The 24,640-nt window shown below is 32.0% G+C and overlaps 1 protein-coding gene across 2 annotated transcripts in view; it reads right to left on the minus strand.

Moving 5' to 3' along the window:
- The window catches only part of LOC114332014 (procollagen-lysine,2-oxoglutarate 5-dioxygenase), a 117,874-nt gene that overhangs the window by 77,911 nt on the left and 15,323 nt on the right, over positions 1-24,640 (minus strand). The window contains exons 1-2 of one of the 2 annotated variants that reach the window (XM_028281722.2): positions 23,291-23,493; positions 6,719-7,000 (exon numbers count right to left, since the gene is read on the minus strand). In XM_028281722.2, coding sequence (XP_028137523.2) covers positions 6,719-7,000; positions 23,291-23,360 — 352 coding nt within the window. In that variant the 5' untranslated portion in view covers positions 23,361-23,493. Of the gene's footprint in view, positions 1-6,718; positions 7,001-23,290; positions 23,494-24,640 lie in introns of those variants that run through there. The other variant, XM_028281714.2, reaches the window with a different exon arrangement.

Raw genomic sequence — 24,640 nt, forward strand, 5'->3', positions numbered from 1 at the left:
GTAAACATTTGAAGAATTGATGCTGGTAAAATTTGGGAAAACGTCATTTAGGTATAATAATTGAATAATAGAATTTAATTTCTGAGTTGGACCGTGCAAGAATTATCGCTTTAGTTGAAGAAGACCACTCAACGGTTCGTGGCGGAAAGTGTGGGTGTTTCACAGAGAGATGTCTGTCTGAATTTGATATAGAATAGATCTCCCTGGGGTAGACCACGAGTTACCAATGAGTAACATAATAAATATATCAGAATTTTCATTCGCACAATTTCCAGATTTCTTCTATGTCTGGGCCCTGATTCTAATTCATTTCGACAGTCGCAATTTCATTTCGACACCGCCATGACAGCCGCAGAATATAGCGATTCTTATTCATTTCGATATTAGTTACAACTGGGGATATTAATCTTATCATGTTGAGACTGCTCAGAATTTGGGTTGGCGCTCCCGTTTATTGGAACTTGTTGATAGTCTGGGAAAATTATCGAAAAAATGCCATTTTTGGGAAAAATTATTTACCAGCTATTTTATTGCTAAAATCGAATCTTAAGATTGCATATACAGTGCGTCCATAAAGTAACGCATAAATTCATTATTTCGTAAACCAGCGACATTAATGAAAAATCCTGAAACGGGTCGATTTTTATTTTTAGATTCAGATTTTTTGGCATATATATCATACTAGTGACGTCATCCATCTGGGCGCGATGACGTAATCGATGATTTTTTTAAATGAGAATGGTCATGTGATAGCTCATTTGAAAGGGTATTCAATTCTCTATTCACTAATATAAACATTTACCTAATTATTTATACAAGGTGTTCAAAAAACATTTTTTTAATTAAAATAATTGAAACAAAAAGAAGAATGTACGTAATTTATTTAATTCAAAATACGTTTTACTGTTGTCAGAAAACAGGAAAAAAATGTTTATTTGAGAAATAAATATTGTTTTTTGCTTAAATTCAATGTTAAAGCTGCCACCCACCTGTCGCTTGGCAGTTTGAACATTTCGTTTAAGCGAAAATCAATGTTTATTTGTCAAATAAAATTTTTTTCTGTTTACTGACAGTAGTAAAATGTATTTTGAATTAAATAATTACATTATATTCTTCTTTTTGTCTCACTTATTTTAATTAAAAAATGTTTTTTGAACACACTGTATAAATAATTATGTTAATGTTTATATTCTTGGATAGAGAACTGAATACCCTTTTAAATGAGCTATCATATGACCCCTATTCTCATTTAAAAAAATCATCGATTAAGTCATCACGCCCAGATGGATGACTTCACTAGTATGATATATATGCCAAAAAACCGTAATTTAAAAATAAAAATCGACGTGTTTCGAGAATTTTCCTTAAAGTAACCACTTTACGAAATAACGAATTTATGCGTTACTTTATTAGTAGGTATGACAAGTCCGCAGAAAGTGTGTTATTTTATTTATAAACAAATTAGCACTTCTAAATCTTCTTTATTTTTCAATTAGTGGTCTGTAACTCCTAAAATTTTTCCTTTGAGCCAAAAACACTCAAATAAAAATTCACCGTAATTTAGTTCTGCACAAAGTTATTTTTTTTCCGATTTCCTTCAACAAAAATTTTACTCAGAAAATTCGAGTTTTCCCAAAAAATCTGCAATTTTCAATTAAAATTTTAGGGAAGTACCTAATTATTTATCAATAATTAAATAATTGATGACATGAAAGATTTATTATAGTAGATTATACAGAGGGGCTAAATTATGGAATAAATTCATTTCTTTAAAACGGACGATTTTGGAGCAAAATCCCGAAAGAGGTCGATTTTTATTTTTAAATTACAATTTTTTGGCATATATTTCTTACTAGTGACGTCATCCATCTGAGCGTGATGACGTAATCGATAATTTTGTTAATGGGAATAGGGGTCGTGTGGTAGGTCATTTGAAAGGGCGTTCAATTCTCTATTCAGTAATATAAACATTATTATCATTAGGTATTTATACAGGGTTGCCAAAAAAAATTTTTGAATTAAATTAATTGGCGCAAAAAGAATGTATGTAATTTATTTAACTCAAAATACATTGTACTGCTGTCAGAAAATAGAAGAAAAGGTTTATTTCACAAATAAGCATTTCTTTTCGCTTAAATTAAATCACAAACAGCCTCCCTCCTACCTATTGGCAGTTTGAACATTTAATTTAAGCTAAAAGCAATGTTTATTTGCAAAATAAATATTTTTTTCTATTTTCTGACAGCAATAGAATGTATTTTGAGTTAAATAAATTACATGCATTCTTCTTCTTGCGTCAATTAACTTAATTCAAAAATTTTTTGGCCTCCCTGTATAAATAATGATATTAATGTTTATAATACTGAATAGATAATTGAACGCCTTTGTAAATGAGCTACAACACGAACCCCTATTCCTATTTAAAAAAAATAATCGATTACGTCATCACGCTCGGATGGATGACGTCACTAGTTTGAAATATATGCCAAGAAATTTAATTTAAAAATAAAAATCGACCTGTTTCGGGATTTTTCTCTAAAATCGTCCATTTTAGAGAAAATGAATTTATTCCATAATTTAGCCCCTCTCTGTATATCAGGAGACCGGCGACAATCTAACCAATAGTTTAGCAATAATTAAAATGTTAATTAAAAAATTTCGGTCGAAATAATAACCAGAAAGATTATGATACACCAGAATAACTATGATTTTCGTATAAAAAAGCACTATACCTATTCAACGTTCCTTACAGGATTGAAATTGGACCATTTGAGCGGTCTCAGGAATGTTATAAAGAAACAATTTTTTGGCTTATAAACAAATAGAACCCCTCAGAAAATATTAGATTTAATTAAATTAAGTTAACGCTGTTGAAAAGGGCACGGCTTCTGTGTCCTTTACGAAGAAAAACAAATTGAATTGCGAGGAGTGATTCCAGGTATAACCGGTCAAATTTGACCGGCATTTGCGACAGAGTTATAAACAACAGGATTTTAATCTTTGAACCATTAGATACCTTTTAATTCCGGTCCTCTTTGTACATACAAATTTTCATATCTTCAAGACACTTATAACAAAAAAGATTTATGTCACTGTCACCAAATTATTTAATTATTGATAAATAATTACTTCCCTCAAATTTTAGTTGAAAATTAAAGATTTTGTTTGGAAAACCCGAATTTTCCGAGGAAAATTTCCGTCGAAGGAAATTGGAATAAATTATCAATGTGCAGAATTACTGTCAATTTTTATGCGAGTGTTTTGGTTTAAAGTTAAAATTTTCGGAGTTATAGAGCAATAATAAAAAAAGATTTCGGAGCACTAATTTGTTTATAAACAAAATAGCACACTTTCTGTGGACTTTGCACAGCTATATTACTAATATAGGAAGTCTTAAGATTTGATTTCAGCATGTCCAGCAATAAAATAGCTGGTAATTAGTTTTTCTTGTTTTTTACTAATTTTCCCAGATTATTACCTTACATCTTTCATTGAGTTGATGATTCATGTTGTGGACATTCTCAATTATTATATTTCTAATTTAATACTATTCTATCTAATTCCTCAAAACAAGCAAATTTCAATTAAACCCAGCTATATTATAATACCTTTTGCTTTAGTTTTCCTTGCAAGAAATAAACAAAACACATCTAAACTAAACCTAACCTCGCTTTTGGCCAATCATTCATCTCCGTGTCAAATAATTTCGACAGTCGAAATTATAATATCAACACCCTTTTTAAAGTCGCTATTAATTTCGATAGTCGCTATTTCATGACGTCACTTCGTTAGTTCAACTAAAATCCACAAGGCTCGCACAATCGCATTTCAACCGTCGCCATATTGAAAGCGACTTGTTTAGTGTCGAAATTTGATTTAGAATCAGGCCCCTGGACAAGCCCTCCAAAGAGACTTCAGACATGCTACAGAGTCAGATTATCATTGGCTACAATAAGAAAAAGAATTTTGGAGTCAGGTTTGAGGAGTTGTTGAGCAATAAGAGTTCCTCGGCTACAACCTACATAGATATGTTTTGCACCGCCTTCAGTGGGCTCAATAACACATGTTTTGGAAATGTTTCAACAGTCAACAAATGTTTCACACTCTCTCGGGACGAGACCAGAATCTGTTAAAATAGTGATAATCGGTGAAGTCGTGTTTGGCGAGAGCCAGTAAGACCTGCACAACTAGCCCATTCTCATCTCATACTTCTGTTCCGTTGGTGGTTAACGGAATCAATTAACTTAAATTAAATAAGTGTAAAAACAACGAACAGTAATATATTTATTTATTTTGGGAAAACAAGCGTGCTTCGTTTATATCTCGTAAGAGTTTGTTATTTTTGCGAGGGTGTGAATGAACTGCCCCGGGCGCCCGCTGTGACTATACTGATCGAGACCACAAAACTATTATGTCATCATATATGCGATTCTACAATATATGGCTAGAAAAGGCGATAAATTACTAAATCTGGCGTTTTAAAAGCTCCTTTAAAAGTTGACATAAAGAGTGTGGCCAATCTGGCAATTTGTGTTTCCCTGAAAAAGACATTAATTTTATACAATCTGGTTTTGTATTTTAGGAACGAAACACATGTGAATTTTAAATGACCCATATTATTTTCGTATAGAAAAGAAAGTTAATATTTAAAATTAGCAATTAAAAAAATAATAAATGAAGTGTATCGTTATACTTCCTTTCGCTGGTAGCAGTGTTATGTTTTGGGCAGGTATTATGGAAGGTGGACGCACGGAATTTGTGGTTATTGACGGGGCTCTAAAAAAGGACAAAGGTACATCACACGGATTTTAGAACCTCATGTGAAATTACGACGAGGAGCTGTGGGTGAAAATTTTGTATTTAGGGATGCTAAGACCCGCCTTCATAGGACTCAAGGTATTCTCCGTTTGGAGTGGCCTGCGATGTCTCCAGACATGAACCCCATTGAACGATAACGTGCATGGGATGTACTCTCCAGAGCTATTCGTGCCCGAAGGAATCCTGCTAGAACCCATCATAAAGTTATAACGGTCTGTAGAGGAGAATCGTAACAGTAGTTTCTGAAAATAGTTAATAATAATAGCGACCATTTTGGGTGATACATAATTTTTAAAACTATGTGTATTTTTTGCACACCGTAAGTATATCGGAGTTTTTTCTTTTTTCGCAACGGATTCTTTTTTACCAAAAACTTATTCCATACTACATTTACCCCAGGCTGTGGGTGAAAAAACGTGTTATAATTCAGGTATTTTTGAAACCTATCAGATGTTGTAAAGGACGATGCCAGGAATAACTTATACTAAAATGTAACCAAAAATGTTGTGCGCTTTTTTTATTTATGACGTTTTTCATTTATTAAATTTGCTATTTTTAAATATTTTTAATTTTGCAGCTTAGGATATTCATTTTAGAGAAAAACTTTTAAATAGAAAGTTGTAGTAAATTAAAAAATCTACAGTTTGAGCTATGTTTAAGCTAAGTTTAATTTCTTTAATTGGTTATTGCAAAACAGCCTGCGAAAGGTCCAAAATGGCCGTTTTGTGCAATTGCATTATTTATTGTAAAAATGACTATTTTTATTTTTTAAGGCTTTAAAATGAAGATCTTTTAATTCCAAACATAAAAAAATTTGAAAAACCCCATTAGTGAACTCGTGGCTTAGATATTATAAATTGTTTATCCCCATAGGTCAAATGTCAAAGGCAATTACTTTTTGAAAAAAAATCGTAGAGTTAATACTAGATCCACTCTCTTTCTAAAGACATATTTTCATATTGTAATACAAATAAATGCATAAAACATTTTTTAATCTCTTATTTCGGGTTTTAAAATAAGGGGAAAATTTCTTTATAAACATTTAGAAGTGAAGCGGCCCCTATACGTCCTATGAGTTTCTAACTTGCAGATTATTGTTACTGAAGACAAAATGAAGATTTAACACAAAATAAAAATTTTCTACGACCAACTGAAGCCGAGATAATTGTTTTTGTTTTCTTAAATCGTAGTGACTATTTATAACAATTAAGAAATTATTCCAACGTCATTGACTAAAGAAAGACTTATATTATCTTAAAATAAAAATTATTTTAAACGAAAATTACATTTAATTATTAAAAATGATTTTTAAAATGATTTATTTTTCTTAACTATGGTGATTTATTGTATCGGTATAACGAATAGTACATTGAATCATGGTTTTTGCTCCAGATTTTAAAGAATCGCTTGGATTGACATGAAATTTGGCATACACATATATAACATGTCAAAGAAGAAAAGTGATATTGAAAGTTTGGAATTAAAAGATCTTCATTTTAAAGCCTTAAAAAACAAAAAAGTTATTTTTACAATAAATAATGCAATTGCAAAAAACGGCCATTTCGGACCTTTCGCATACCGTTGTGCAATAACCAATTAACGAAATTAAACTTGACACAGCTCAAATTGTAGCTTTTTTAATTTTCTACAAGTTTCTATTTAAAAGTTTTTCTCTAAAATGAATATCCTAAGCTGCAAAATTAAAAATCTTTAAAAATAGCAAATTTAACAAATGAAAAACGTCATAAATAAAAAAGCGCACAAAATTTTTGGTTACATTTTAGTATAAGTTATTCCTGGCATCGTCCTTTACGACAACTGATAGGTTTCAAAAATTCCTGAATTATACCCTGAAACCGACCCATTTTTCACCCACAGCTTGGACTAATTGTCCACTTACCAGTTTGCTTAAACCTCCTAATGATCTCATCCATCTTCCCTAAAAATATCACATCGTAGGAATCCGTAAAAAGTACTAATTTTTTGCTGGCTTTATGTTCTTCTAGTGCTTTCTTCAACAAATTGAACTTGAAGCCTCCTCCCGGATGGGTTTTGACTTGTCCGCCTTTCCATTCGTGACCCAAACCCAGTATTTGCGGTTGGATGTTGAACTCGTTGGCTGAATGGAGGTATCTGTCGAAGCCGTTGGTTTGGTCGGTGGCAACTGTGTACACGAGGATATCTGAAATAGGAATAAATGTTTAAAAAAAGACAGTTTAAGATTTAATTTGGATACAGAAACTACATTCGTTTATGCACATTATTTCATCGTTCTGGTATATATATTTTTTGGTAATAAAAAAAACATCTAATTGTCTGTAAGTACATTATGTTATGATTTATGATGTAAGGGGTTAGTATACTATATTTTTTTGTTGTATAACGGAAGTTGCAGATATTAGCTCTATGTATTTTTTTAGTTTACCATACATACACTTTAACAAAAATACTGAAGGGTGCTCTTCGTTCTTCTTTTCGATTTGAAATTTAGTATATATGTTACAGTTCAAGTTGATTCTCAGTTAGAGTTGACTATTCCTAGTTCGAGTCAACTCAAAATAAAACGAGCAGTAAGAGTTGATTTGAAAAATTTAACTCAACTTTTACTAGTTGAAGTAGACTCTTCCTAACCCTTGTTAGTGAAAATAGATCGCGGAAAAAAGAGAATCAACTCTTACTAGTTTTGAGTTGACTATTCCTGGATCGATTCAGTAAATGTAGAATCCCACGTGCTTTTTTGATGAGTGCGCATCTCTTTGTTTTGACTGTTCACGGTTACTTATCACGATTTGAACATATCCAGTAACATTTTATTTCTAGAATCGGTCGTTTGTGTTGTGAAAGAATCAACTCTTACTAATTTATGTTGTGAAACAATCAACTCTTACTAAATGGCATTGGGAAGAGTATACTTTTTCTAGTTGGAGTCTACTTTTACTAGGAAATGTTGAATAAAAATCTTCATTTTATATTTACGATCAACTTTTACTAAAACCAGCCGTTTGAGTCGACTCAAATTAGGAATAGTCAACTCCAACCGAATAATCAACTGTACTTAACATACATATATCTAGTTAGCCGATTTCTATACATTCTATTCTATTTAAAAGCAAACAACATAAAGCGTTAGTGACAGATATGTATTATCACATAAAAACAAAATGACGAGGAAAGAGAAGACTCAGGATCTGTTTAAAATATATCTAAACGAAGCCTCGAGAAGGTGGAAAATATCCTGCTCTGGAATGGATTGCAGTCAAATATATTTGTACACCCTGTATTGGAAGTTATACTTGATAACATGGAGCACCGAGTTTTGGATTTCAGAAAGGGAAAATAACAAAAGGGTCAGGTAGCCGACGGTCATGTTTTTCAAGGCGAACCCCTTTTTAGTTCATGATTCGCTATCACGTAGATTAGTTTTTGATACACAAATATTATATTGTTAACAAGTGTAATAGGTAATAGTGATTATTACAGATACTTATTGCAACTCCATAGTTTTATTTAACATTAGGACTACGGGAAGTACAAGAGAGTGAGGAGACCTACCTCGTACAGCCTTCTTTTCACTGATGATCAAGTGATTGTAGCCCTGGACAAAGATGAACTATAATTTATGGCTAAAAGTTGTGTTGTTTGGTTCAGCCACCTAAGAACCTCGGAAACTACGGTAATCAAAAACAGCGAGCTAAATGGACTTTGAGGAAGAAGTCCTAGTGAGAAAAGACAAAAAGGATGGTAAATTAAATTGAGACATTGAAAAAACGATTAAGTAAAAGAAAAGGAGTACAAAGAGTTAATTCAAAACAGTATGAATGAACAGTAGAAAGAGTACAAGGAAATGAATAAAAGAGTAAAACAAGTACCTACTCAAGAAGACGAAACAGTTCCTGGCAAAATATTAGGTAGAAGTAGGTGCCTTAAATAGGAAAGAATAGAATCCACCAGTAAAAAATGGAAAGCTATGTGTAAAAACTGTGCTATTCCGAATCGAATAATGACTAAGAAACACCCTATAATATGTTGATGACCGTGTACCATGATCTAATTCTTCAACGTATTGCCAATATAAACCACATATTTATTTAAATTGAGTTAAAATGTATCTATACATCCTCTAACTAAACCTAAACAAAGTATTAAAATAATAATTTGATAAGATTTCTAAAAAAAAAATTTCATAATATGTATATTATATTTTAGTTACTTGTATTATAGAATGAAGTAATGAAGCTTTAACACTACTGATATCTTTGTGTGTAACCTCGTCAACAAACATAATATTGTTTTGTTTTGATTAAATTCACAAAAATGTCTAATTTCCTGTTTAAAATAAAACTACTTATTCCAAAATAAGTATTAAAGGGAAAGGCGCAAAATGTCGCCTTTCAACATTTCCAATGTGTTTTAAATGTATTAATTTTTTTCGAATCCTGAGAAAACTAATAATTATTTTTGAAAAATTTACACGCAGAATGAAAGATTACATTATTACTGAGGGCCCCTGAAAACTTCTACGATATTTATTTAATAAGTTACAGGGGTGAAAATAAAAGAGATTATTTCATTCATAGGAGATTCTGACCAAAAGAAAGCTACAGAAATAAAAATTAAACTGATTATTTTTTGATGATTTTAACTTCCAATCGTATAGTAAGATATTTGATCACGTGTTTAATTCTGTCCAATCAGATTTAAATTATACTGAGAATTATCTACTGTAGAAAATTACCGATAGAATTTTTTTAAGTAGATTGTTTCTGTTTAATGGCAACCAGTTTCCTAGTTTTGACAACTGTCACGTTTAAGAAAATATCCTTAATATACGTATTAAAAAATAATCTTACGAATATCACACGACAGTAAGAATAAATAAGAAAATATTGCTTCATTTTTACTCAAAGTTGTCATTGGGCAATAGCCACTCGAGCCCTGCGGGCTCGAGTGTCTATTGCCAGGCAACAAATTTTCGAAAAACTGTCGCATTATTTTCAATTTATTCTCACTTAGTCTAGGCGCCAAATAGAGGTCACCGTGTCATTTTCAATTCTGATGGACAAACTCAACGGTTTCTTATGGATTTTGGGGTGCTGATTACGAATTTCGAGGGGGGATTTCGATCCGAGTGGTCAAAAAATTGTTATAAACAATTTAATTGTTTATAAATTGTTTATAAGGCTCTGGCTCATAAACTAAAAGAGATAAAAAAATGTTTCAAATAAAATTTGTTCAATAATAAAAAACGAGGAAACAACCGTTTACTAAACTTAAATCTGACAATTAGAACTCAAGATAATGTAAAATTAGTGCACAATGCAAATTGCAAAATAAGTATTTTTCGAAGCTTTACCGATCGTAATTCGGCTTCTACGCATGCAAATGAGCCTTGTAAGGTGTCCTTTTAAAGCTTAATTAAGAGGCTTCCAAACAAAGTTTGTTAAATTATTTGATCTTTATTTGTTTTAAAGTTATACCCGTTTGAATTTATAATTTTCTTAAAAAAATTGTACATTAATTTGTTTATAAAGGTTTCAAGCAAACTTGAGCTTTAACATTTATACTTTAATTAACAATAATTATAAAACAACTCAAAAGGAACAATTTGAGCTTACGAAAATGTTCGTAAGTTTATTTTTGGCTAAGATGTCGATATTTTAATGGCGCGCTATGAGGCGCAAGATTGGCTCACAGTCTTGTAAGTATGTATTCTTCGACGCTTTATCGATCGTAACTCGGCTTCTACGCATGAAAATGAGCCAATATGTGATATCCATATAAAAATGGATCGAGTTCTTTTGCAGCATCATCATTGCATATAAAACGAGCATTTATGATGTGGCGGCATACACACAATTGACGGGCCTTGATGATGCTGCAAAAGAACTAGATCCACTTTATATGGATATCATATAGATAATTAGACTCTGAAGCCTCAAAAAGTTTTAGTTTTACTGCCTACAAGAACAGACTTGTACCACCATGTAACTGTTAAAATTTCGCTAAGAACTTATGCAGATGTAAAAAGCTGATATTCCCTGTATATCTCTATGCAGATTTGCAGATGCATGAAAAAAATGTTTGTAAAAATAGTATTAATAAATAATATCAACCTACTTTTTAGTTACACTTCTGAAATATTAGTTTTTAATGTTTTTTTCTCATTTGGTGCAAAAAATAGAAGACAATGTAAATAGAATGAAAGGTGATACGAGGTACAGTATGATGATTTAATTATAAGAATTATATGATAAAATTTTATTAGGATCTTCAAAAATGAAAAATGAAGATAACGTATGAATACATAGAAATTATAATTTGCATCAAGAAGTTAGCGCGTGAACCTTTACGCGGTGAGCCGATCTTGCGCCTCACAGCGCGCGCCATTAAAATATCGACATCTTGGCCAAAAATAAACTTATGAACATTTTCATAACCTCAAATTGTTCCTTTTGAGTTTTTCTATCATTATTGTTCATTAAAGTATAAATGTTTATAGCTCAAATTTGCTTGAAACCCTTATAAACAAATGAATGTACAATATTTTTAAGAAAATTGTAATTTCAAACGGCTATAACTTTAAAACAAATGAAGATCAAGTAATTTAACAAACTTTGTTTGGAAGCCTGTTAATTAAGCTTTAAAACGACACCTTCTAAGACTTATTTGCATGCGTAGAAGCCGAGTTACGATCGATAAAGCTTCGAAAAATACTTATTTTGCAATTTTCAATTTGCATTGTGCACTAATTTTTCAATTAGTATGATATAATTGATCCAAATAATGGCATAACCCAGACATCCAAAGTGAAAGGTATCCTCCAACACCAAATTGTTCTATATGGTCCACATAATGTTCAGAAAAAAGTCACACCATTTTGAGCGTCGGGTTTGGGGGGGGGGGGAGAGGGGGAGAAGTCGGTAAATTCGTAGTTTTTTAGGTTTTTCGTCAATATTTCTAAAACTATGAGGTTTAGGATGAACAACCTTTTATACAAAAATGTTCTACATTAAATTTGCAATAAAAAAGGTCCTATGCATAATCCTTCTAAAATGAACGGTTCCAAAGTTACGGAGGTAGTATAGTATAATTGGTCCAAAAAAGGCCTAACCCAGACATCTAAAGTAAAAGTTTTCCTTCAACACCAAATTGTTCTCTATGGTCCACATATTGTTCAGTAAAAAGTTACACCATTTTGAGCGTCCGGTTTGGGGGGGGGGGAGATAGGGGAGAAGTCGGTAAGTTAGTAGTTTTTTTTTACATTTTTCGTTAATATTTCTAAAACTATGCTTTAGTGGAGGTTTTCGATACTTTTTATATTATCTGGGCAATTGATGATGATTTTGGGTAGTGAGGTTGACGTTTCTTCAAGGGCTTATCACTAGCATATCATCGGCCACTGAAATAGCAAATTTTATTTACAAAACACAATCCTGTTAAAGAAAATTTCTATAAATTGCCCAAAGAATATAAAAAGTATCGAAAACCTCCACTTTTTACCCTCCGTAACTCTGAAACCGTTGATTTTATAACAATTATGTATAGGACCTTTTTTGTTTTAAATTTCACGTAGAACATTTTTGTATAGAACATTGTTTTTGCTAAAGCGTAGTTTTAGAAATATTGACGAAAAACTTAAAAAAACTACTAATTTACCGACTTTTCCCCCATCTCCCCCCCAAACCGGACGCTCAAAATGGTGTAACTTTTTACTGAACAATATGTGGACCATATAGAACAATTTGGTGTTGAAGGAAAACTTTTACTTTGGATGTCTGGGTTAGGCCTTTTTTGGACCAATTATACTATACTACCTCCGTAACTTTTGAACCGTTCATGTTAGAAGGATTATGTATTGGATCTTTTTTATTTCAAATATAATGTAGAACATTTTTGTATAGAAGGTTTTTTATGCTAAACCGCACAGTTTTAGAAATATTGACGAAAAACGTAAAAAGCTACGATTTTACCAATTTCTCCCCCCCCCCCCCTTCCCCCCCAACCAGACGCTGAAAATGGTGTGACTTTTTTCTGAACATTATGTGGACCATATAGAACAATTTGGTGTTGGAGGATAACTTTCACTTTGGATGTCTAGGTTTGGGTCTATTTATACCATACTAAATATCTTGAGTTCTAATTGTCGGATTTAAGTTTAGTAAACGGTTGTTACCTCGTTTTTTATTAGGGAACAAATTTTATTTGAAACATTTTTTTTATCTCTTTTAGTTTATGAGCCAGAGCCTTATAAACAATTTATAAACAATTAAATTGTTTATATCAATTTTTCGACCACTCGAATCGAAATCCCCCCTCGAAATTCGTAATCAGCAGCCAAAAATCCATAAGAAACCGTTGAGTTTGTCCATCAGAATTGAATATGACACAGTGACCCCTCTGGCGCCTAGACTAACTCTCTTGTGATATACCCGATTATTTTTTGATGATTTTAACTTCCAATCGTATAGTAAGATATTTGATCACGTGTTTAATTCTGTCCAATCAGATTAAAATTATACTGAGAATTATCTACTGTAGAAAATTACCAATAGAATTTTTTTAAGTAGATTGTTTCTGTTTAATGGCAATCAGTTTCCTAGTTTTGACAACTGTCACATTTAAGAAAATACCCATAATATACGTATTAAAAAATAATCTTACGAATATCACACGACAGTAAAAATAAATAAGAAAATAATGCTTTATTTTTACTAAAATTTGTTGTTATTGGGCAATAGCCACTCGAGTCCTGCGGGCTCTCGTGTCTATTGCCAGACAAAAAATTTTCGAAAATCTGTCGCATTATTTTCAATTTATTCTCACTCTCTTGTGATATTATACCCGATTATTTCATTCATAGAAGATTCTGACCAATAGAAAACTACAGAAATCTCAATTAAATCGATAATTTTTGATAATTTCCCGTCGTCAAGTATATTACGTCAGATGCCCTTCGTTGCTACGAAAAAATACATTCAGTGACATTAATGACAATTAATGTTTTAAAAATTATAAAAGTGATGACTTTCAACCGTCAAATTAATATTTATAACAACTGTTTGTTTAATTGTACTAATTTGTACTTGCATAAATAAATTACAAAACATTTTTGGTTTTGAACAGTTTTATTCATGAAATAATCGCAACAAATTGCACTCGATCTCTAAAATTAATATAGAATTTTAGAGCTCTTGTACAATTACTACTGATTAGTTCATTCATAGGAGATTCTGACCAATAGAAAGCTACAGAAATGCAAATTAAGGTGATAATTTTTGATAATATCCCGTCGTCAAGTATATTACGTCAGATGCCCTTCGTTGTTACGAAGAAATACATTCAGTGAGATTAATGACAATTAATGTTTTAAAAGTTATAAAAGTGATGACTTTCAACCGTATAATATTTTATATCAACTGTGTGTTTAACAGTACTAATTTGTACTTATATAAATAAATTACAATAAAATTTTGGTTTTGGACAGTTTTATTCATGAAATAATCGCAACAAATTGCACTCGATCTCTAAAATTAATATAGAATTTTTGCCCTCGTGACACTTTGACATAATTTCACTCGCCTTCGGCTTGTGAAATTAAAACTGTCAAAGTGTCACTCTGGAAAATTTCAAAAATTTTAAAGCTCTTGTGCAATTACTACTGAAAATTTAGTGATTTTTAATTGCAAATATTTCATTCAAAAGAAACTTTTTATTTGTTCTAAGGGCATTGAGGCCCTCGGTAATAACGTAATCTTTCATTCTGCGTTTAAAGTTTTCAAAAATAATTATTAGTTTTCTCAGGATTCAAAAAAATTAATACATTTAACACACATTGAAAATTTTGACAAGCGACATTTTGCGCCTTTTCCCTTAAAGGTCGCGGTATATTATCATGCACGGATCGTTTCCAGCACGTAGCGTAGTCTCCGAAAAACCTGGAGATGTCTGATACGATACGTTCCTGACAGTGTGAATTGTTCATATTTAAAGCCATTAAAATCAATATTTTTCGGAAACTAAGCGAAAGGCCACACGGGCAATAATTTACGGCGCCGTAAGAGCAGTAAACACGAGGCATTGGTTGACTAACTCCCTATTTCATCTACAATTGGTTAGTCAAATGCCTCGTCAGGTTTACTACTTACGGCGCCGTAAATTATCGCCCGTGTGGCCTTTCACTAAACGCTACGTGCTGGATTCGCTACGTGCATGATAATATGCTGCTATCTTAACTGCCAATAGGATTTGTCCAAATCAAAACCACCCAAATCGTTAGAAATCGATTACACCCAAAACTTGCTATTAGTCAAATAAATTTGAGACAGGTTTTCCTACTAGTTTTAAGATTGGTGAATCCATAATTGGAGGTGTGTGTTATTTAAGTTACAATTAATGGTAGGAGAGCCCAAGCGGGGATTTTTGCAGTTTTGACTCGAGTGCAGAAAATCACATGGGGAGAAACTGTGTATTGTATAGTCCTTTTCATGAGCATTTTTCAGTGCGTCACAAATGATAGAAAAAAAGGTAAGTCCGTGATAATACACATTTATAACATTTATTCTAACATGACATTTTAGTTAAATCTGACAGTTGTCACTTTTTATTTGCAATTTGGCATAAAAACAAATCAGTTGTGTTTATTGATTTTATAAATTGGTATTTTCTTTGATTTGTATAGTCTTATAAATTGTATAGATTATATTCGTAGATATATTAAGTATATAATTCGTAAATATTTTTTTTCTATTATAGCGCCATCTATCGACAACTAGAATAAATATTATAAATGTCTCTAATCACAGACGTGCCTTTTTTTCTGTCATATACAATTTAATGCGTTAAAAAGAAATCGAAAAACTGACGCACTGAAAGATGATAATGAAAAAAAGTTTACCCAGTATTATCTATGTATCCTTAGAAAAACTCGAAATCGTCAGATTAAGATAAGGTAAATTAAGTATTGTCCTTTTCATGATCATTTTTCAGTGCGTAACAAATGATAGGAAAAAGGGTAAGTCCGTGATAATACACATTTATGACATTTATTCTAACATGACATTTTAGTTAAATCTGACAGTTGTCACATTTTATTTTCAATTTGGAATAAAAACAAATCAAATGTGTTTCTTGCATTTATAAAATGGTATTTTCTTTTATTTGTATAGTCTTATAAATTATACAGATTATATTTGTTATATTATTATCTAATTAAAAAAAAAAAAATTTATTATGCCGCCATCTATCGACAACTAGAATAACTAGAATAAATGTTATAAAAATGTCACCGACGAAATGTAATCACCGACGTGCCTTTTTTTCTGTCACATACAATTTAATGCGTTAGAAAGAAATCGAAAAACTGTGACGCACTGAAAGATGATCATGAGAAATACTGTACATGGAAAACAGTGTATATTTCAAAAATTTGACGATTTGAACGGGGCGTAAGAAAATGGGTGAGTCACACACTTTCACAAAAAGCGAATATTTCGCGAAATGAACGTCAGATCGAAAAACTAAAAAATACGTGTTCAATATTTTTTAAAAATCAATCCAATGACACTATCGGTGGTACTTTAAAAACTTAAATAGGAGCCTCATTTTTATTGCAGACTTGGATTCCTTACGTAAAAATAAACAACTTTTATTACATTGTGATACATTTTTTCGAATTATGGATAGATGGCGCTATAATCGAAAAAACGATTGTTGGAAATGGAAAATTAAATTAAATTGAAAGTCCCCCACCAAAATGGAAAACTTAACTTTTTTTGGTTTAGGACCTAATCTTCACAACCCAATAGGTCCCTATATAACCTACAACGCTCGAGTAACCGCAAATTTAGCATATCTACTTGCCTACCCTACTATAAGTAAAAATGTGCTCTTTTGAATACACATGGGTTAAAATGAATTAGGTGTTTCCTTAATTTTAGGAATTTTTACACCTATATGAAGTTTTTCGTAGATTTCTACGAAAAACAAAGTAGATAAAGTTCAAGTCGATAAAGCAAGTCCCAAACTTATGCAACATTATCCCATGACAAAAATCATAAAAAAAGCTAACATAAATGAGATCTTATAACAAAACTTCAATGAAATAGTACCAAGTTCAACGCCCTGTCTTATTGAAAGGGGTACAAGAGCAACGACATGTAGTCGTAGTTTTAAGTAACTGCCAAAATTCATAAAAATTGTTGATTTTGCTGAAATAACATTAACATATCGATAATTACATATTAAAAGTTTGAATTAATTTTTTGGTACACACGGTATAGCGGTCTTAAATCAAAGCAACCGCTTCAAGAATGTTCCAGAACAATCGCAACAATTATTCTGTGGAACGTGGAATGGCACATGTGTGTTTTAAATACACATTGCATCACTGCCGCTGGTCGTAAAATTAAAAATAACAAAATGATTAAAGAAACAGGACACTCCACAGCTTCCTATAATGCCAATGTATCTTTTAAAGTTTATCAATTATAATTGATAGTACTATCTTTAGTTTATATAATAAATTATAGTCCGTTACTACAGCAATTCTGATTTGATAAAAAATTTAATTATAACGCAATGTTATGATTTATTGGTTTGAATTTAAGAAGCAATGATCTAGAGGGGCGACGTGACATAGTTTAATCTATTATTTATATAAATCTATTAGACCGGGGCACGGGGCATTTAGGAAAAAATAAATCGATTTTTAAATACAGCACCTAGAGACTTTCAACTTTTTACATTGTATTCGGGATAACGATGAAACCAGGAAAAGAAGTCTACTATATAAAAATGGGTGGAAATGTATAATTTCACTAGCTGACCCGGAAGACTTCGTACTGCCTCAATAGATAAAAATAAACTTTTGTACACAATAAACTTAAAATAAACAAAAGGAATCCGTAATTAATAAACAAAAATTTCTCGATGTGAATGATAGTCCTGTCGCCAGTAGGGGTACAACGGCCTCCTTAATTCAGATGGACTTACCCAAGTTTTCTTTATGTATTTTGACCCGTAGAACACGAATTTTTTGGGTAACAGTCGATCCGGATGTCGATAAGATTGTTATAAACAAAGAACTCGAGGAATCGCATAACAGCGATTTTTCGCAAAACAAAACATTTTTTTGTATTTTTTGGCTCATCCTAAGCAAAAAAAATTTTCACAAGTTTTTTCGTAGGATGCATAGTTTTCGACATAACCGCGGTTGAACTTTCAAAAAATCGAAAAATTGCAATTTTTGAACCCGAATAACTTTTGATTGAAAAATAAAATAGCAATTCTGCTTACCGTATTTGAAAGTTCAAGTCAAATTCTATCGGTTTTGATTATTTTCATTGCTAAAAATTAATTTTTTTATCGTTAAACGAAGCTATAAACACATAGTGATCGAATGATGTTTTCAATGCATTTCTAATTTGAAATCGAACGAGTAGGCGCGCATACCGAATTTCTACGTATATTACGTACATTAAAACGCATGCATTGGGCACGGGAAACACTATGTGTTTATAGCTTTGTTTAACAAATAAAAACTTAATTTTTAGCAATGCAAATAATCAGAACCGATAGAATTTGACTCGAACCTTCAAATGCGGTAAGCAGAATTGCTATTTTATTTTTCAATCAAAAGTTATTCGAGTTCAAAAATTGCAATTTTTCCGATTTTTTGAAAGTTCAACTGCGTTTATGTCGAAAACTATGCATCTTACGAAAAAACTTTTTTTGCTTAGGATGAGCCAAAAAATACAAAAAAATGTTTTGTTTTGCGACAAATCGCTGTTATGTGATTCCTCAAGTTCTTTGTTTATAACAATCTTATCGACATCCGGATCGACTGTTACCCAAAAAATTCGTGTTCTACGGGTCAAAATACATAAAGAAAACTTGGGTAAGTCCATCTGAATTAAGGAGGCAATTGTACCCCCTGGCGACAGGACTATGAGGTTTTATTATTATTTTTAATTAATTACACATGAAGTTTGAAGTAATAAAGTTTAGTTAGAAGTAACAAAATAAAGTTTGTAGTGCAACACTTACAATCTTTTTGTTTATTTTATAATGAATATAACCTTATTCTTTATAGCTTTATTTTATCTACATTCAAAATAACCCTGTATTTATAATTGGGTTCGGGGTTGTCCAACTATATAGGTGTTGATTAATCAAAATAAAATTAAATATCATTAAATAAAAAGAAATAAAATAAAATAAAATAGACGGAAATAAATAAAATACTTAAATTAAATAAAATTAAATAAAATTAATTAAAATTAAATAAAATTTTATAATGTGCTGCTTGTTCTTCTCGTGTGCTCAGAACTTTTCTCCTGCTTGCCGTTCGTCAGAAAAGTTCGGTTTAGAGATATTTTTTGAAAATTTCGAAAAATTAAAAAAATCATATTTTGCCCAATATAAGTCCAAAAGTTAAAAAGTTGCACTTTTCTTCGATGGAATTTGTTGCTCGTTCTTCTTCTGTCCTCATAATATTTCTACGGCTTAAGATATTGTATTTCGGACACCGATTGCGCTAGAGAAAAAATTTTAGTACGATTCTGCTCAGAGTATACCTACTTAATTTCATATTTTTCACGTCATTATTGTGAGAGTTATGGCGTCATGGGTAACCCCCTTATGACGTACGGGTATGAAATATAGATAATAACCGACTCCCAGCCGGTCGAGTATACTTGCCAAATTTCATAAAAATCGGTCAAGTCGTTTCGGAGAAGTATGGCAACAAACACTGTAAAAACATCATTTTATACATATATGTAGATGTAACATTTTTGGTGGCTACTAAAGTGACTATATAAAACCGTATAAACCTTCCCTGAACTTCCACAAATAATTCAACATCAAAATTAGCCAAATCGGTCCAGCCATTCTCGAGTTTTAGCGAGACTAACGAACAGCAATTGATTTTTATATATAAGATGTAAAAATTTAGATGGCTATTAAAAAATAACGGTTGAAGATAGAAAAGTGAAAATTTAGGGTTGTATTTACCTTTCCCTTCCACATCACACAAAATTAAGAAAAAACAGTTTGACCAAAAAAATAAAAAAATATATTAGGGGGGCAGCCCCCGTTATGACGTACGGATATGAAAAATAAATAGCAACCTATTTTCAGTCCGGTCGTCTGACGTCGAATATACGTGGAAAATTTCATAAAAATCTATTTAGTCGTTCTCGAGTTATGTGTTGGTAACTAACACGACTTTCTTTTGTTTATATAGATGTAAAATATTTAAATGGCTATTAAAAAATAACGGTTAGTGATAGAAAAGTGAAAATTTAGGGTTGTATGTATCTTTACGTTCCACATGACGTAGATAACAACCTACTCCCAGTCCGGTCGAATATACCTGCCAAATTTTTGGGGTTTTTGGGATTGCTGAACACGAATATAACATCAGAACCGACGATCGGAACACTGGTGCCCAGGGTCACTGCCAAGGCACGTCATCCTCTGGAGTTTCGAGGGCTTTCGGATTTTCGACACTAAATTGATGCAAACAGATTACTACGGGGTCTTGGGGTTGCTAAGCACAAATGTGACGTCAGAACCGACAATCGGAACATCTACTGCCCAGGGTGACTACTAACTACATGCACGTCATCTTCTGGAGTTTCGAGGATTTTCGGGATTAAATTTATACAAACAGATTTCTCAGGGGGATTTTGGGCTTGCTGAAAACGAATATGCCATCAGAACCGACAATCTGGGCATTCAATACCCAGAGAGGCTGATATGCACATCATCTTCATAACGATACGCTTTAATTACTATTTGTGCTAATTTTAATTTTAATATTTTTTCTCAAAACGAAATAATATGGGTCATATAAAAGTCACCATTAATATACAAACCAGATGCTAAGAAAGACATGGTTTTACGAAACGAAATGCATCCCTTAACCATATGTTTTTGGTGTGTTCAGTTTAACAAACTGAATTCCCCATAAATTAATTATCATATCAGACCATTATGTCAACAACTCACTTTGGACATGCATTCCTTTTAAAACTGCAGAAGTGTTTCTGTTTTTATACTCCAGATCTAAAAAATTTATTGCCCATCTGGTCAGAGGGTAGAAACACAAACAGGTTAGCGTCTGTGGCTTTCTTAACAGTCTCTTCACAGCATGTGAACCACGCGGACACACCCGACTCTCGCTAACAGTCGACCCTCTTCCGAGACCTAAGCAAAACACCTTTTTGTTACCGAAATAAATAAATATTTTACTGTTCGTCGTTAACTTATTTTTATTATTTTTAATTAATTCCGTCAACTCACACCTACCGGAATATAGAGTTTCGAGTGTTTTCGGAGTAAATTGATGCAAACAGATTACTAGGGGGGTTTTTTAGGTATCTGAACACGAATATGACATCAGAATCGACAATAGGAACGTGTACCGCCCGGGGTGATTACTATGCACGTCATATTCTTGAGTTTCGAGTGTTTTCGGACTAAATTGATGCAAACAGATTGCTCGAGCGGTTTTTGGGGTTGCTGAACACCAATATAATATGAAAACCGACGTTCGGAGCACCTGGTGGCCAGGGTTATAGTTAAAGCACGTCATCTTCTGGAGTCCAAGGCGGATATAAATAAAAAAGAATATAATACAAATTAATATCGTTTGTTCTTAAGAACCAGCTCTTTATTTTTTACAATTAACAATTTGAACATTTTGAGGGCATTTTACATTTTTTACACTTAATTGACACATTTATGATTTATGGACACAGTCTGACTTAGCTAGTCTTGGACTCTTGATCTAGTCTTTTATTGATAATTTTTGTGAAAAGTTTATGATAGCAAACTGATAGGACGATAATTTTTTAAGTTTGTTGTGTCCCTTTTTGTGCAATTAGTCCTGTCGCCAGGGGGGGTACAACGGCCTCCTTAATTCAGATGGACTTACCCAAGTTTTTTTATGTATTTCGACCCATAGAATACGAATTTTTTGGCTAACAGTTGATCCGGATGTCGATAAGATTGTTATAAACAAAGGACTTGAGGAATCACATAACAGCGATTTTTCGCAAAACAAAACAAAATTTTTTTGTATTTTTTGGGTCATTCTAAGCAAAAAATGTTTTTACAAGGTTTTTCGTAGGATGCATAGTTTTCGACAAAAACACGGTTGAACTTTCAAAAAATCGAAAAAGTGCAATTTTTTAACCCGAATAACTTTTGGTTAAAAAATAAAATAGCAATTCTGCTTACTGCATATAAATTCTATCGGTTTTGATTATTTGCATTGCTAGAAATTAAGTTTTTATTTGTTAAACAAAGCCATAAACACATAGTGTTTCCCGTGCCCAATGCATGCGTTGTAATGTACGTAATCTACGTAGAAATTGTCTGTATGCGCGCCTACTCGTTAGATTTCAAATGAGAAATGCATTGAAAACATCATTCAATCACTATGTATTTATAGCTTTGTTTAACAATAAACAAATTAATTTTTAGCAATGAAAGTAATCAAAACCGATAGAATTTGACTTGAACTTTCAAATGCGGTAAGCAGAATTGCTATTTTATTTTTCAATCAAAAGTTATTCGGGTTCAAAAATTGCAATTTTTCGATTTTTTTAAAGTTTAATCTCTCTTATGTCGAAAACTATGCATCCTACGAAAAAACTGGTAAAAACATTTTTTGCTTAGAATGAGCCAAAAAATACAAAAAAATGTTTTGTTTTGCGAAAAATCGCTGTTATGTGATTCCTCAAGTTCTTTGTTTATAACAATCTTATCGACATCCGGATGACTGTTACCCAAAAAATTCGTGTTCTACGGGTCAAAATACATAAAAAAAACTTGGGTAAGTCCATCTGAATTAAGGAGGCCGTTGTACCCCCACTGGCGACAGGACTAAATAAAGCAAATTCCATTGAGAAGGGGTGAAAGAAGGGGTCATATTATTATTCTATATAAAAAACCCTTGATTTTTTTTAGAATTGGAAACAGAAAACGAGACGAAAACAAAAAATGGGACATCTAGGAAGGAAATAGAGATAGGAAATAGATAAAGGAAGAAGGAAATAGATAAAGTTGGTAAAAGAAAAATATTTAATCATAAGACTTTACGACATGTCGAATCATTACAGAACTTGAGGGACAACCTTATCTAAATTGAATATACTTAAGTGGGGAAAATGTAAATGTAGCACTTTTTCTGAGCACTTATTTCCCTGCACTTTATTTTTTGCGATGTCAATTGCAAAGACAAGACATTTTTATTGTAAAACAAGCTTAAAATAGTAAATTTTATGGAAACTAAGTAAGTAAAAAACCTTGATTTTAACAATAACTGCAAACAATACATGAAATATGATTCTCCAAGTTATTCTAAACTTACATTTTTATGCAATTCAGTGTAGGAAGTGTATTCACTGCATAATATCTTATATCAGAGACTAAACAAATGTTTTATTTTCTGTATACAACTTACCAATGTTCTCTTTGGGAGAAACATGAATAAATGAGGCGAATAAAATGAACACTAAACGTAAAATCGGCATAATGGCACACTCTTACTTTAAATAAATACTATCAAAATAATTAATTAAAAGTTACTGGAAAATTATAAAATATTTAAAACATGGCACAAATCTTCACCGACCTACAGCGGCGCATCACAGTCACTGAGGAGGAGAGTGAGAGGAGGAGGAGTTCTGTCAAATCGAAAGAAGAGCTCGCGGGGTTGCCGCGTCGTTTGTAATTTGTATCTTACCTGGGAAATTTAATTGAAAGGATCGGAAAAATTTTGTTTTCATTTTAAGTCACAAGTTACTCAATGTTAAATCTTATACGTATTCTAGTCAAATGTCTTTCGAAGTTTCTCTTGATTATATATAAATAATATAAATATAACACCTTTTTTATAACAAGTCTACAACTTCTTCTTAAAGTGCCTTCTCCTCAATGGAGATTGGCTATTACAATTGCAAATTCTTATCTGTCTTCAGTTTAGTCCTGTCCATTGTCGGATGTTTCTTAGCAACGATAGTCTTTTCCTTCCTAGTCTTCTCTTTCCCTGGATCTTTCGTTTTACTATAAGTTGAGCATATTGGTACTTATTTCTCAGTAGATATGTGGCCGGATATGATGTTTTTCTTAGTTCTCGTTCCTTGCCTATTATATGCAGCACTTCTTCGTTTAAGGTATGCGATGTCCATGAAATTTTAAGAATTCTCCGGTAGATCCACATTTCAAAGGCCTCTAACTTATTTATGGTTGATGTTTTAAGGGTCCATGTCTCAACTGCATACAGGGTGAGTCATGAGGAACTGTACATACTCCTACCTCGTATAGAGGCTCCTATGGGGAATAACAAATGACCATTAAAAAGTGTCTGCTCCCATTGTTTAATAATATACAGGGCGAGTTTCGCATTTTGACAGAAATTTGTATTCGTCATAATTTTTGAACGGTCAGATCGATGTGTCTCTTATTTTGGTCAATCGTTACACTATTACCACCCAATCAACTGATTTAGTCAAACTAGAAAAAAATCAGGTCCGGCTTTAAAAAATTAGTTCGTTTTGGTCTTAGAAAAAATTTCACCCTGTATACGCTTTTTGAAAACTCTAATATAAATTTTACAAATAAGACAAATAGGTAAATAGAATGGCATATTTATTTTTTCCCCCACACGATTACTTAATTTTTTATAAAAAAATTAAATTTGACTATGAATTAAAAGTTTGGTAAAGTGAACCATAGATTAAAAAAATTAACTTTTATTACAAAAATTAATTTTTTTTAAACAAATATTTGATTTATGTTTCCACCCAATCAA

This window comes from Diabrotica virgifera, chromosome 6 (genome assembly GCF_917563875.1).
Source record: "Diabrotica virgifera virgifera chromosome 6, PGI_DIABVI_V3a".
NCBI lineage: Eukaryota > Metazoa > Arthropoda > Insecta > Coleoptera > Chrysomelidae > Diabrotica > Diabrotica virgifera.